General features: G+C 46.7%; 1 protein-coding gene and 1 long non-coding RNA gene across 2 annotated transcripts; one reads left to right on the top strand and one right to left on the bottom strand.

Annotated features, from left to right (window-relative positions):
- The first annotated feature begins 142 nt into the window (after positions 1–142).
- On the top strand, positions 143–5,594 carry LOC127395696 (uncharacterized). The gene is made up of 3 exons (XR_007891842.1): positions 143–222; positions 4,523–4,633; positions 5,458–5,594. It is a non-coding gene; the product is annotated as an uncharacterized LOC127395696 (long non-coding RNA).
- On the bottom strand, positions 2,848–15,548 carry NARS1 (asparaginyl-tRNA synthetase 1). The gene is made up of 15 exons (XM_051642982.1): positions 15,484–15,548; positions 14,829–14,911; positions 14,551–14,616; positions 14,363–14,455; positions 13,850–13,939; positions 12,955–13,033; positions 11,976–12,046; positions 11,628–11,714; positions 8,811–9,032; positions 8,232–8,431; positions 7,646–7,781; positions 6,527–6,640; positions 5,590–5,721; positions 4,843–4,974; positions 2,848–4,259 (listed from the first exon to the last, which is right to left on the bottom strand). Exons 1-15 carry the CDS (start codon positions 15,524–15,526, stop codon positions 4,128–4,130), a joined length of 1,680 nt encoding a protein of 559 aa, XP_051498942.1. The 5' UTR covers positions 15,527–15,548; the 3' UTR covers positions 2,848–4,127.
- Positions 15,549–15,635: the final 87 nt, after the last annotated feature.

Raw genomic sequence — 15,635 nt, 5'->3', positions numbered from 1 at the left:
CGGCGGGGGCGGTGCCGGGGGGCGGGGGCGGAGGCTGCGAGGCCGAGCGCCGTGCCGGCGCTGCCCGTTAGCCCGGGCGGCAGGGCCCCGAGGGGAGAGGACGCGCTCCCCGCGCACCCGGCCCAGCGGGAGGCTCCAACGCCTCCCTGTCGGGAAGCTGAGGGAGGAACGGCATCCCTGGCGTTACGGGGGTTACGTGGTGAAGGTTTTCTTTGCCAGCAGGTGTGTTAAAAGGCGATTTCGGGCGTCTCTTCGGTTTGCATGGTTAGGCTCTAAGGAAGTGGCAGATCCTTTTCAAAACAGATTTAAAAAATACTTTATTTTATTTTATTTTATTTTTGGTATCCTGGGGGGCTTTCTCAGCAGTGATACTAAGAAGAAATCCTTTGCTGTGAGGGTGGGGAGACCCTGGCCAAGACTGCCCAGGGAAGCTGTGGCTGCCCCATCCCTGGCAGTGTTGAAGGGCAGGTTGGATGGGGCTTGGAGCAACCTGGGCTGGTGGGAGGTGTCCCTGCCCATGGCAGGGGGTTGGAACTGGATCATCTTTAAGGTCCCTTCCAACCCAGACCATTCTGTGGGTCTGTGGTTCTCCTTCCATGCTTCATGGAGGGCCTGGTGCAGTCCCAGATGGTCTCTTCCACCATCTGACCCTTTATTTTGCCTCTAGTAATCCTCCATTCTTCTGAGGACTGTCCCCATGCCCTGTCACCCAGCTTAGTCCCATCACTGTGGACAGTCCTGAAGCTTTGGGGCCAGAGGTTGCCCCATCTGGGAAGTGAAGGGCACGGGTCTTGTTGGTAGCACAGGACATGGAATTGTTACAGTTTGACCGGAGCAAACCCACTGTGTAAGTCTAGAGCACAAGTCTTACAAGGAGCAGCTGAGGGAACTGTGGTTGTTGAGTCCAGAGAAAAGGAGGCTGAGGGGGACACCTCACCCTCTACAATGCTCTGAAAGGAAGTTGAAGCAAGAGGGGGTCAGTCTCTTCTCCCAAGGAGCAAGTATAGGACAAGAAGAAGCAGCCTCAAGCTGTGCCAGGGGAGATTTAGGATACTCGGAACAATTTCTTTCCCAAAAATGTTGTCAGGCCATGGCATGTGTAGCAGAAAATGTGATTAAATCAGCCCTGAATGAGAACTTATAATCAAAAACCTTTACTCCCTGAGAGCTTGGAAATTACCTTCCTAGATAGTTGCCAGGAACACCCACGATCACCATCAGCTGTAAATCACTGGAGCCATAACTAAACTCAGCAAACTTTCTAAGAACGCAATTAAAAAAAAAAAAAAGATGACGCCATGTAAACCTACAACTGATGGGACAGAGATATAAAACCCAGATCTATTTATCATTTTCAATCTCTGAAAGTATTTTTTTTCTTAATGATCAAGAACCTGAACTGAGCCCTGATGATAAATCAGGAGCTATGCCAATCCTGCTCAACATAGCCAGGGCTGGTTTGAAGCATTTCCACGTTACCACATTCCTGCTGGGTAGGTTTCAGCAGCTGCCTTCCTTTTCACTCCGTGGTTAAATTTGCACAGGCTTCTGCCTAACGCCGGGGTCCTTCCCATGCAGATGGCGTGCCCAGCACCACCTCTGCACCACGGGCAGACTATGGAACTGCACAGCAGTCTTTGTTCCACTCCGCTGCATCTTTCATCCCAGTCACCTTTTAAGCTCCTTATCTGATCTGCCTCTTCCAGGAACACCTCTTTAGTCCTCAGACTTCCTCTAGTAGCTCCCCTGATACAGAGGCTTTTAACCTTTACAAAGCAGCTCAGCCCTGCCAGTTTTAAGGACAGAAAATTGATTGCCAACAAATGATGTGTTTCTAGCAGTATATTTTCCCAATCCTTCTCCTCCCTCCCCATCACTTCAGGCATCTGAAGGACATTTTTTAGAAGTCTTGATATGCTCATAAATTACTAAATGTTCTGAATTACAGAAGCCTCTTGAGCTCCCCTCCTCCCCCAAAATCCCCTCAAAACACCAAAAAAAAAAAACCAACCAGTCACAAAACCCCAAGGGGTGCAATTACTCTTTGGTAGCATGTTCAGCTTTTGGACCAGGGTGACTCTTCCTGCAGCTCACTGTTAGTACGTTGTCAAGTATGTACATTTAGGAGTAGTGTTGTTGCAGTCAAGCTTGTTAATTTTCCTCCTCTTCTTCTAGTTTATGTACTCAAGAAATACACAACCACCCCCCTCAAACCACAGAAAATTTACAGTTGACTAAATAATTTTGCAGGTATTCAAAATAATCTTTTAAGTTCTATGTTCAAAGAACAACCTATAGTAAATGGAGGAGGGCAAGTGTGAGCTGAGGCACATTGCTGTGCAAGATTTTCTTCTACTGTGGCTACAAAAGGCCTGGGAAAATCAGTGGAAAGGGTGAATATTCAAAGATGGGTAAAAAAGAAAACCATCTAAGCAGTGCTCATTTCTTAGAGCATCTTTCATTCATCCTCATGCAGCCTTTGCTCACCTCTCTGGTTCAAAAGGGTCCCCCTCAGGTCATAAAACAATCCTAGAGGTCCCCAACCCCCTGGACATTAAATCCAAATACTCAGCACTAGGATCATTCTTTTTATTCTCTCCAAGATGTTTCAACTGGGTAGCTGAGGTGGCCTATCCAAATTATAAAAAAATCATGCCTTAATTAATGCAGGTTTAGTTTACAAATGAAAAAGCTAGTTCTATTTTTTGAATACACAGCTTACTGCACTTCAAAGTGCACTTCTCTTTTTGGCCAGGCAGACACTGCCTAAACCAGGACAGCCTGCATTAAGCAAGTGAACTAGAAAGGCTATGTGAAAGGAACAGACAGACGTTACAGGTCAAGAACTACTGCCTTGTCATAATTTATTGGTTGCTGACTTAGACCAGTTCATATACATGAAACATGCAAGATGAAGAAAACCAGGCATTCATTACAAAAATATGGATATTGCACAGCTCAATGATTCCATGGATGGCAAACCCAGATCAAGTCTTCGTGCAGGTACCAAATATGCACCTGCCATTTTTTTTTTCTCTCTAGTAAAAGGGATTGCTTCATTTATGACTAAAAAGCATACAGATGACACATTAAATATTTAATTAATCCTATTTGATAAGTTGATTACAGCCAGAGAATCTGATGCAGTAGCAGAAGAGAACACAGAGCGAACTAGAAAACACAGGACTGCTCTATGATGAAAACATACTTGAGCACGATGTGGGAAAGCACTGCTTGAACTACAGCTCCCCTGGAGAGGACAGCAAGTGGGTCAGCACACAGTCCTGAACTCCCAGTGTGTCAAAGCTACCAGGTTCTTTGAGTCTTCAGTTGGCCACTTCTGGTTTGCAACAGATGGCAGAGCAGTCACTTGGAAGGCACCAGCACCACCCCAGGGTCTGCGCTGCCAGTGCTCTGACAACACGGAGCTCAGCACAGGCTGGGTGTGCATGGACCCAGGGATCAGGAAAGAGCAGCAAAGCCTACCTCACCACCAGCCTCAGTGTTCCTAACCAATAAATAACCTGGAAAAAACAACCCCAACAACCCCCATCTCTTGCAGTGGAATTTTGTGCTCCGTACTACATACCTTGCTACTGCATGAACTCAAACAGAACTGCCAATAAAACTGTAGGAGCTAAAAAACTGCAGCAGTTAATGCAATTATTCCCATTTTTAAACTTTGTTGAGCTATCTAGATGATGATGTCTCCATAGCATTCTCAGAAGTGAGTCTGGGAATTTAAAGAGCCTGAACTCCTGATTTCTCCAACAAGAAACCACAAGAGACAACAGATTAAAATGAAAGCAGATTTAAAAAAAAAACAAACCCAGTATATTTTAAGTCACAGAAATGAAAAGCAGAAGCAGATCTTGTTTTTTGAATAACAGCTCATCAGAATCTTTGTTTTATGTTGACTTGAGACCATAAACGTACCTAGCAATTTTTTTCTCGGGCTTCTTCCAGTTAATTAGTAGCATTTTCCTTTAAAAAAGGGGCTTAGTTTGATTTTCTTTTCACACCCTAAATTAGCATTTGTGTCAGCAACAGGTTGCAGTAGGTTTTGTCCTCAGTCAGGCTGCAGAGGCAGGAGCGGGTCAGTGTCCCGGGAGCTGAGGGCAGGGTGGCTAAGGCCTGCAGCGCTGCACGAAGCGCGGGTACAGACACACGTCTCGGATGTGGTGGCGGTTCAGAATCCAGGTCAGGAACCGCTCCAATCCCAAACCGTATCCACCATGAGGGCAGGTACCGTATTTCCTCTGTGAAATTAAAGTCAGAGAGTAGATGTCAAACATTGTTCTTGATAATATAATTGCAGTAATACCACCAGAACAAAAAAAAAAGCCACAGCACTCCCAAGATTATTTGTGAATGATGAGGAAAATGGACAATGCTCTTTTCAGGCAAGATATTTGTGCTCAGCTGCCCTGAGGCAGTGTAAGAACTAGAAGCGGAAAAGGGAAGGTGAAAAAGAAAGTCTTAATGATTCTTTTTTAACTGCCTCCTTTTCTCCTCCCCTCAGGCTAGAGCTAGAGCTTTGCCTTTCAAGCCTGCAAAGACCAACCTCTTTATCTACCAGCAGACACCCCAAGAGGAACACACCTGCACAGACCAGTCCAACCAAGGTGATCTGGTAAGGGCAGCTGCAACTGCAGCAAATGCCACCAGTTTGAACAGAATGGAACTGTTGACCATTGCACTTTGCCAACAGTTAAATCATTATCTGCTTTGGGCCACCACAAAAGGTTTCCAATTTAGACTTCACCATCTTAAGAGCAGTTAAAAAAACCCAAAACCCAGCAAATATTCAGTCAAGCAGCACACCAGATCTGTGTCACAAACCTGGTCAGTGTACCAGTAGTACGGTGTGGGATCAATGCCCTCTCTCTTGTAGCCCTCGAGTAGCTCCTCGCTGTCCCAGATACGCATGGACCCACCCACGATCTCACCAACATTGGGCATCAACACATCGACCTACAGCACACAACATGAGATCAAACTATTACAGTTAAGCTGGCGGCAGGAGAGGGAAGAAAAACAGCCCACACTTGAAACTGTATTTCCATAACATATTTTACCAGGTAACTTTAATTCTCCATGACAGGAAGGCAGGCAATTCCTTCCAGACCCAGTTTATAGATGGAATAAACTGACTAGGTTCTCCAGCGTTACCTCTAATACTCTTGACCACACTGCAATGTAAAAAAATAAAAACCCCAAGCCCAGCACAAAACCAAATAAAACCAACCAAAAACACACCACACAATCCCAAACCCAGCAGCATTCCTAACAAAAACCATTCTTCCCAGCTGCCAGACAGCTGGTGTTCCCACACTGCAGTCTCCAGGAAGTGACACAAGTACTGTCTGTCACCAGACTACCACTGATCCAAGGTCAGTGAGGAACATGCTCGAGATCATCTACTGACCTTTCACTAGCCCTTCTTTATTTCTACAGCCATGCTGAGACACTCCAAGCAAAACCTGGGATGAATTCCCAAGATTCTCCTGTAGCACTCACTCATGTTGTGCTCACTCAGACTGACATTCTCTGTTGAGGCCTGCAACTCTAGGGGCAACACCAACTTACAGACTCCGTAAGGCGGGTATCGTCCTGACAGCGCTGCATGTAGAACGACTTGATCTCTGCAGGGAATCGGCACAACAAGATTGGCTCATTGATGGTGTCTGTCATCAGCCTCTCAGGAGCTTCAGGAATATCCTAAGGGTTCAGGAAGGTTTTATTCATCTTTAAAACCACAAGTATCAGGCAGGGGACAAAGGCAGTCTCAGAGCATATGTATCCCCACATTCATCCTAATGTACCTCAATTTTTACAACAAACTCATCTTAGAAGAAACTATATTTATATATAAACAAACACATCAAGGGGGGGAAAAATAAGTCTGTTCCATTACAATCCAAGCTTTCTCAATGTTTCAGACAGAATACTGAGGAAAAGCTAACCTGAATTCTTGTCTTTCCCAACAACCAGTAAACACTGGAGAGCCTAATCTCCTTCCTCGCCACCACCGTTTTCCACAAACCTTAAGACTAAGAAGTTTCAGTTTGTCCTTGCTATACATATGGGCTGATGAACTGATCAGTTATGTAGATTAGGTTATTTGGTTTTTATCAGTTTTCTAACTGAAATTTGATAAACTGTGAAAACAGTTTAATTGTCATCAATGCAGCAGTTTCCTTGTTTAAAAACTGGGGAGAAGTGAAGGATGCCACCAGTTACAATGACAGACAATGAACATGATGATGATATGTACACCTCCCAGCACAGTCCAGAAAAAACTCCAGGCCCCAACTGAAGTTTACAGCAAAACTCCCTTGAACTGAAATGTAACTAGAAATTCAGTCCTTATTGTTATGGTTCCAAACAAAGCACAACATATTCACACAGCAACACAAGCCAAACAGCATCATGGTCCAAAGCTCTCTTCTTCAAGGGACCCTGAGTACAGGGCAGTAGGATTTTGTTTAGTTTTCATTCCTAAAGAGCCTCGGAAAAAACTTACTTCTCCAAATTCATAGTAAGTGCCATCTTCCTTCTTCACATCGTGTTCCTTTAACCACTCGATGGCTTCAGTGTAGTTCATCCGTCGGAAAGGACGCTTAGGGGGCTTGAAGCCCTGCAAGTAAGAGTAGACAGGGGACAGTTAGAAGTGTGTCATTTTTAAAGAAGGATACTTTTCTGGTTGATCAGTGACTCCACTTCCACACTTGATACACATTGCTCTTTCCAGCTCATGCATCAACAAATTATCACCTGATAAATAAACAAACAAATCATGCTTGGTACTGAAAAGCTACCATCTACTACTGAAAACACAACCATCTTCCAAGCCCAGTAAAGCTCACAGAGCAGATGCTGAAAAAGATGGGAAAGGAGGAATTTTCAAAGCTGTTTCCTTTTCTTTATTAATTCCTTGCACATATGGGTGTCAAACTGAGCCATTACCATGGACAAGGTCACAAAAGAGCATTTTTGCTTCCACATGCACAGAACAGCTTCATCACCCACCGAGGTGGGTTGTGCTTCTGCCACATCCTACCTCCTGCCCCATGTCTCAGCCCAAATTTTAAACTGAACCTCCCAGTGTGTATTGGGAAAATGGGTCAAAATAACAAGGATTACTGAGTTTTTATGTGCTCTGGAAGAAAAGCCAGCAATGAAGCGAAAAGTCTCTGAGCCATCTTTGCAAAGGCAACAGAAGACAAAGGGTCTCTAGCAAATGAAAAGAGCTTTACAGAGCTCCACAATCCAGGCTGGAGAGTAAAACACCAGTTGTTTCATTGCTCCCTCGTGCTCCATCTGCAAGTGCCAGCCGATCAATATTACGAGCTCTGGGATGGAAGTTTCTATTCCACTGGTACAGTACACAGCACAATAAATCCCAGCACATTGCTGGCTCCTGGAACTTGCCAGCAGGGAACATCTTCCCCCACAGTCCCTTGCTTCTTCAAGAGTCATACCAGCCTCAAAGCATTTTCATTCTTTTGATGTTATTTAATTAAGAACAGTAAGCAAGCAGAGCTCCCTGCCAGCCCAGCTCTGCCCAAGGGAACATGCAGATCAGGAAAGGCAACAGCTCATATTTTTTTGCTATTCCTGGCTGCTCCACATGGCTGCCTACCGGGTTGAGGTCGTGCAGTAAGCTCGATGCAGGTGATTTCAAGATTCTGTCCACCACGTCACAAACCAAGTTCTCCAGACGGTCCAGCAAATCCTCAAAACTTATAAAAGGACACTCAGCCTCAATGTGAGTGTATCTGAAACACAAAGTCACACCATCACAAAACCACACATAAGCAACAAATCTTTAGCTGTGAAAAAATTTCTCATTAAAAAAACATCCCACAATCCAAACCCACACACTTTTGTCTCCTTTTTCACTTCTCCCACTTCTACACTGTAAAGGAAATAAAGCTATAAAAAAATAAGGAAGACAACAAGATAAATTGTCTTTCCTAAAAAGACAAACCTTCCTAAAAATGTCTCAGGTCTGTTTTGCCCAGATATTCCCTCACTAAAGATCAATACAGATGACCAGCTGGACATTCAACAGGACAGGGCACTACCCCCACATACATTTTGCTCAGTTCTTGCACACCAGCATGATGCTGTCTGCTCACTGCATGTTATGCCACCCAGCTGCCTGCCACTCCCCTGCTTTCTGAAGTCCCTAATGCATCAACAGCAATGAATTGCACATTCCATACTCTGCCAAGTGTCTGCGGGTCCTGGACTGCTCAGCTCTGTATGACTGAGCAACACAGAAAACATCTCCTAGTGCCGGAATGCAGGTCTCCAGATAGAGCTGGGAGGACTGTGTTAAGTACGCCTCTTCACCAAAGTAATCCAGCTTGAATAGGGTTGAGCCTCCTTCCACCTGTGTCTGGACTAAAGTTGGTGGTGTGACCTGTTGAAGAACAGGACTGTCATTAGTAGAGAACTGAGGAAGATCAGAGCAGTGAGGTAAGGCACACCCTTCCAGAACACCGTCTACAAAGCTCTGGTGTGCACACACAAGGATGTCAGTCTGACACCCTTCAGCATGGTGAGAAGCTGTGTAGGCTGGCTGGGAGCAGTGCTGCAATGCTCACACACCTCAAATGTCCACACAACTTAAGAGATCTATGGCTAAGAAAGCCATTCAACAATAGTTTCCTACAGCACAGCTTTTCTTCTGCCCTGTCCAGGTCAATTAGAAAGTCTACACAGTTTTTCCAGGAAAAAAAAAAAGACAGCCTTGGAGTGAGGACATTAATGTAGTCACAGTCTGACAAGGGCAAACATACCTCATAATATCCATTGGCAAAGAAATGATCCCTGAAGGCCTGCACCACCATGGAGCGCACCTTGAAGATTTTGGACATGTTCTCGCCTCGGATCATCATGTGCCTGTTGTTCAGTTGCACGTCAACCTCCGAATCCTCATTGAGGAGATTGTCAGCCCCTCCTGCTGGGGCCAGACCAATGAGCTCCCAGTAGTCACAGTTCAGCTCATGGCCTCCTGGAGCCTGCCAATTTGAAGAGAAACATTTCAGAAGTCCACTTCTTGCCCCTTGGGTGTCACCATCACGGCAGGAATGTTAATCCAGCTTAAGCAAAAGATGCTACAACCCTAAATGCAGTATTTCCTAAGTGACTGCTTTGTAACTCAGTGATACTACACTGGGCAGTGCCATTTGTAACCCGCTGTGAGTCCCTCAGACATCATGGGAACAGGACAGGTCAGACAATGAGATGCTTCCTGACACGGTCAGCTCAATGTGTCACAGGCTGGGTTTATTCAGCTGGAAGAACAGAGTGCTTAGCAGGGGAAACTACTTACTACCTCCAACTATTTAATGGGTGATTACCAAGAAGATGGAGCCAGACCCTCTTTGGATGTGTCCACCAAAAGGACAAGTGTCTCAAGCTGCAGTAAGGGAGATTTCAACTGGCTATAAAGAAAAAAAAAAAAAATCCTTCAGGGGGTGGTGAAATGCTAAAGCATGGACCAAGCCTGACTGCAGGCTCCATCCTTGGAGATGTTCAGAAACACATCTGGACAAGAACCTCAGCAGCCTGATCTCACATTATATGACAGTGGAGCAGATGACCTTCAGAAGTTCCTTCCAACCCAAGCCACTCTGTGGTAACTGAGACTTTGTACTAGTTTTGGCTGGGATAGAGTTTACTTTCTTCATAGCAGTTTGTATGGTGCTACAACTTAATCAGATCCTGAAAGAGGAAGAACTAGCTCCCTATGGGTACTTGTCTGCCAGACCCCAGAGCAATCTTTCTGCATGGGCAGCATCTCCCTGCAATGTGAAGACATCCAGGGTGACCCTGGCTGGCCCCCACTGCCCCATTTGCTGCCACTCGGCATGGGGACCTCAGCCGGTCGGGCTGCCCAGACACAGACCCTCTTCATTCCTGGTCTCACCAGCTCCCCCGTGTGGGCGTTTTTCCCCATTCACCGTATTTTCAGGGTATAAATCCAAAATTTCCAAGTCTAATAAACGGATTTTTACAAATCTGGTGGGTTTGCTCACAGAAAGCTTGGTATCGTTGTGATGAGCCATGAAAGCATGAAGTGTTTCCAAAGTCCAAAACACGATGAGCAGTAACGCACCAGCAGTTACTTCTGATCACCAAACCGCAGAAAGCTGTTTAAGAAAGTGATCCCTGTCAAACTGAGCCTGGCTCTCTAACCCCAGGCTGATCTCCTGGGACAGGACCCGAGTGGGAGGGACACCTAGAACAATTAAGTCTATCTAAATGTCATTTGCAAAACGTGCTTGCATTGGCCAGCAGTACATGGTTAGAAGAAAATGGAATTATCTACAGAGCACCACCAAAGGTTAACACTGTGACCTTATTTTACACACTACAGGCAGCCACAGTGAGAGAATACTTTGCTCAAACATTGTCTAACACATCTGGGAAACACTGTTTGAAGCAAGATAACACTCCAACATGGTTTCTCTGGTTTTTTTTCAGACATGTTTCTTCTGCCTGTTATCTGACTAGAGTTAGTGCACTTACTTGAGAGACCAGACAAGAGAACAATGGCCAATCCACACACAAGAACTCTCACTGCCAGAGACAATTTCCTATATATATCTCTAAAGGAAGAGGTAAGCTTACAGACTAGCTTGGTTAAACCTACATGTCCTCTAAATCTCACCGTCACTTCTCCTTCAGAAAAAAGGGCCATGACAATCAGCAGCTAGCAAGGGCTCATCTCTTAAAATGGGCTACTTAAGGATTTAAATAGAACAAATGTGGCCTGAGCCTGCTTGCTGTTCCTGCACCACAAGTTAAGGTTTGCAACACAGACCCAACTGACTTCTGTCTTTCAGTAACCTCTTAATAAGGCAGAAGTTTTACAATAATTTTCAGTAAATATCCCAATATAGGCCTGTGTGTCCTGATGAGTGCATTGAGTTGCTGTCACAGGAAATGGTTCCTAAAAGCTTCTCTCCTCTCTTCAGCTGGAACCCTTTTATGGGCCATCCTACATGCACAGCTGCTTCACACGTTCAAACCACCTTCCAAACAGTAACAAGTGTGTAGATCTAGACTGGGATGGGAGGCACAAGGCATAAGCAGCACCGTATTTTGAGATGTAAAAATCACACCTGCCCAGTCATTAATCTGAGAGCACCGTTATAAGTGAAGTTTTACAAATTAACTTGTAGCAAACCGCTTAGTTCATACACCTGCCAAGTGCTGGAGGACCAGTACAACATGGTGAAGAGCCTACAAACCCACCTCTGTAGAACAAGAGAGCTAATCCCAAATTCTTAGCCTCACAAAATAAAAACTGAATAAACCTGCTCTTAGGGAATACAAAGCTACGTCCTTTATTTCACATAATGTTCCACTGTTGCATTCTAGGAAACATCTACGAGATGTATCAGGGGAAAACTCTTCTGGCAAAAGCACAACAGTCACACTGCTCACTGACACACACTGAGCTGTGGGGGACAGCAGCAGCTCTGGGAGGTTTGTTCTTTTCTCTCAAGCAAATTCCTACTGAAATAATCTATTTCCACCTCTGCTTCTCTTCTGCCAGGAAAAGGATGAAGTGTGAGGGAGGAGGAGAACCCCCCAGAGCCCCGTACCTGCTTCCCCGCAGGGACCAGGTTGAGCGTCCCATACACCGCCACGCTGCTCTCCGTCGAGAGGACCAGCCCGTTGTAGCACTGACACTGCAGACACAGGGAAGGTCAGTTTGTGCTTTTAAGTTTTCCTATGACATCTACTCTAGTCACAAACAAGATTAACTCATAGTCACTTCTAAACAGTTCTCACATAGACAAAAAACCTCTAGTGGCAGAAGATAAAATTTAGCAATTATACAACTTAATCAGTAGATTAAGGAGCACTTCCAATTGTCTGTATAAAAGAAAAATGGATGAGGTATGAACACTTATATAATGATAGGACAGAATTAAATCATCACAACTTACCAGTTCATCTGATAGGACACACTGAAGAAAACCCGTGCCATCTCTCAAAACAATGAACATCAAGTTTTTTCCTAGTTAAAAAGAAAAAAGCCCCAGAGAGCCTCAGCTTTATTCACAAATTCATCTCCCAAGGTACGTTAACCACTGGTTTGCAGGTTATTACAGGACTGTGATCACATTCTTCCATTTTACAAAACACAGATGCTCCAGGTCAGCACTGCAGCATTAGCACAGTTACAGAAGCCTTTCACAGAGCTGTATTTTGTACGACAAGTTAAAGTAAGTTTCAACAGACTTGAAGAGCAAAGCCTGCTGGGATGGCACTGCCATGCCGTGACCCTTGATCTCCCTCTGGTCCTGAGGAACTACAAGTCTGTGCCCAGAAATGCTGAATGCACAGCCCCAAGGTACCTAACAGAGGCAGAGTCACCCACCCCTCCACAAAAGCACAGAACAGCTTGTTAGAAACTGCTCATGTTATCCAGATCCACAATCACTTTGTTAAGTCCTTCAGGGATAACAAATACCTGTGGAATCAGAACCACCTCTGCCCCAGCCCAAGTCACCTTGCTAACTACAACACCAACCATTCTGGTTGCAAACAGTACTTCCTAAACTTATTTTAAAATAAGTTATGCTACTTCAGGTAACTTTACAATTCCAGTTTGCTGATTTCACCCTAAGCAGACAGCAGTGAGTTCCTCAGCTTAGTTTAAAACAAAGCAAGTCTTTTGAAGAAATTCTGCAGGACTGGCCTCCCAACTGAAAATCCTATCAGACTTCAACTGAAAAACGTCCATATACCCAGCATGCAGAATTCTCAGAGCTGCAGAGACCACTCTGATGAACCAAGGAGGACACCCAGCTGCTGGTTTAACCATTTAAGAACAGGCCTTATCTGAGTCATTCTAAGCATCCAAACTTGGAAGGCTACATCTCTCTGCACAGGTTCAATAAATTCTAAAAGCTTGTGGCTTACCTTGTCTCCGTAACCTGTGAATCCAGCCAAAAATCTTCACTCTCTGGCCTCTGTAGGCCTCCAGAGCATCAATCTTTACCTGTAAAGAAGGGAATAAATGCAATCAGGGAGAAATGATTCACCATTTAGCTGGTGTTTTCCATGTAATTACTTAGAATGCAAGTGTATGTGCCACCTCTTTCCCCAGAAGAGCTCCTCCCAGCAGCACCCAGGGTGTGAACACAGCTGTCACCATCACCAGCAGTTTGGAAAGGAAGGAGCTTCAGCCAGGAGAGGCAGGGGCTGTGAGAGCCCTTTCAGACCCACACTGTCTCCCTCTGCTGCAGGTCACCCATGTAGAGGAGACTGGAACTGCCCCAGAGAGCAGCCACTGGAGTGCAGGGCCCCACTTAACATCATCCTCTACAGACTTATGTAGAAACCTCTTCTTCATGGGGTCTGTCTGAAAACCCACCACAGAGACCTGCTTGCTAAGCTAAGGACCACATCACCAAAGCCAGCAGGACTCTACAGGCAGCCAAACAAGAACTGCAACCCATGTCTAAGGAGCTTCAATTACGGCCCTAATGAGCCTTGCTCCTTAACTCTGCACCATTACAATAAGCAAAGAAAAATTAATGCATTTTTGCCAAACAGAAATACAGTATCTACCAGCAGACAAACACAGTCATAGAGAAGTCTGATGTGTCAACTAAGAAGGTCCAGATACCCCTCCAGTGCATCAGAAAGACCAAAGTCTATGAACTAGAGGGGACAGATGACCAGAACCATGAAGTCACAGTAAAAAGACAGTGGCCTCTAGCAGCTGCCAGAGCCAAGAGCAGCCAGGCTCAAGCTCTGTGCAGACAAGACACAGTAACACAGGCACATGTCAAGCACTCTGGGTCTTACTCACACATTTTGGCTCTGGAAGACTAGGATCATTCTTGATAATAACCTTCTTAGCCTCCTCCAGGTTCTTCTCTCTTCTCAAGAGATCTTCTGCCTGGATTTAAAAGCAACACAAAATGTATTAAATAGCTGTAATCAGGTCGTGTAAGATCCCCGCTCTTTGCAATCACTGGAGACCATACCACACACCTAGAGGTGTCACAGAAAGCCTTGCTGTTACCTGCTGGGCCCTACACCTGCCCTAGTGCAAGGCCAGGGTGAGAACGTTCAGATGCAGTTCTCATGTTTCCTGGAAGCCTCAAGCCCACGGGCTGCAATTATCCACAGCTCACCCAGGTCCAGCCCTGTGCTTGTCCTCATCTAAACACAGGCAGGTTGTAAATAACCTACGTGTCAAACAGCCACACAGCTGAAGAACACAATGAAGCTTTGCTGGAAGGTTGGGAAGGCCAACGCCTGCTGAACGTTTCTGGGAGACAGGCAGTGTGCTTCCAACTGGGCATGCTCTGCAACCTACCTCCTTCTTCTCTTTAGCATCATTCTTCATTTGTTCCCTGTGCCACAGTTTTTTGACATTTTTCATCTGTGACTTTGAAATAATGGCCCATCTCTAAATCCAAGAACAAGATAAGAGGTTATATTTGTGTCCCTTCACACAAAGGAGCATTACAATAATTGGTACTAAAAGTTCTAATGCTACAGCACCTCGTTTTCCTTTTGTGAATCCACATAAATAGTAGGAAAGGGTTCCTTCCCTGCTGTCATCAGAGCCTAAAAACGGGGAGGAAACAACAGATTCAACAGCACTGCAAGTGAACTGGAGTCATCCGTGAAGAGACTGAGCAGACATCCTACTGCTGATCCTTCTGGTCAGGGCTGCAAGAGCCAGTGTAACGTTTCCATATGGGAACACCAGCTCCATGGCCTGACCCAAGCACAGCCCATGCAAATCACAACGAAGAGCAGGTGTTTCCCACAGGTACCTTCAAAACAGTCTTGAACGGCTTCTTCTGTGTCCCATCACCCGTGGCATCGTTGCCCTCTCGCTCAGACACGTACAGCTCTTCTGCAAGGAGTGATAAAGACAGGGCATTACTCAGGATAGACAAATACAACGTGATCAGCTACGGAAACGTCAGGAACAAACGGGACACCCAAGGACACCCAACCTCCATGGTTAGCAGCAGCGACACATCCCCAGGAACAGCCCGTCGGTCAGGCAGGAGAGGGGTGACTGCACCTTTCCAGCCCAAAGAGCAGCCCCTGCAGTGCGTGCGTTCTGCTGCAGCCTGACGGATCCCGGAGCTCGCAGCACCGCCCCCGAGCCCCCTTCCGGGCACCTCCTGCCCCCGACCTTCCGCTCCCGCGGGCGTTCCCTGCGGCTCCGCGGGCTGCAGCAGGCCGTGCCGGGAGCTGGCCGTGCCGGGAGCTGCCCGGGCCCTCACGCACCCGGCCTCCCGCTGCCGCTCGGCTGGCCCGAGCCTCGCTAGGGCAGCCCCCGCCCCCCGGCCTCCCCCCCGGCCCCGCTACAGCCGCCGCCCCGGGACGCGCTGTACCGGGCAGAGCGCGGCACCGGCAGCTGCCGCCATCCCCGCCTGCCGCCGGGTCCCGGCCCAGCCCGCCCGCCCTCGGGCTCACCCAGGGCCAGCGCCGCCGTCCTGCCCAGCACCTCCCCGGCCATGGCCGCTGCCCGCCGGAACTGCCGCCCCGCGCTTCCGCCCCGCTGAGCCAACCGGCCGCCGCCTTGCGTCAGCCGCGCCGCCCCGGGACGCGGCGGGGTGCGGTGGTGC

Source organism: Apus apus, chromosome Z, assembly GCF_020740795.1.
Source record: "Apus apus isolate bApuApu2 chromosome Z, bApuApu2.pri.cur, whole genome shotgun sequence".
NCBI classification, from domain to species: Eukaryota; Metazoa; Chordata; class Aves; order Apodiformes; family Apodidae; genus Apus; species Apus apus.
The sequence above is the reverse complement of the archived record's forward strand: the minus strand, read 5'-3'. Positions and strand labels throughout refer to the sequence as shown.

Bases quoted from the DNA above. Each gene is read 5' to 3' on its own strand.
- NARS1 (XM_051642982.1), bottom strand. From the start codon at position 15,526: ATGGCCGGGGAGGTGCTGGGCAGGACGGCGGCGCTGGCCCTGG. The intron at 13,034-13,849 runs GTGAGTAAGACC...CCTTCTTTACAG, and splicing joins GTCTTCCAGAGCCAAAATGT to GTAAAGATTGATGCTCTGGA. The intron at 6,641-7,645 runs GTAGGCAGCCAT...TCTTACTTGCAG, and splicing joins TACTGCACGACCTCAACCCG to GGCTTCAAGCCCCCTAAGCG.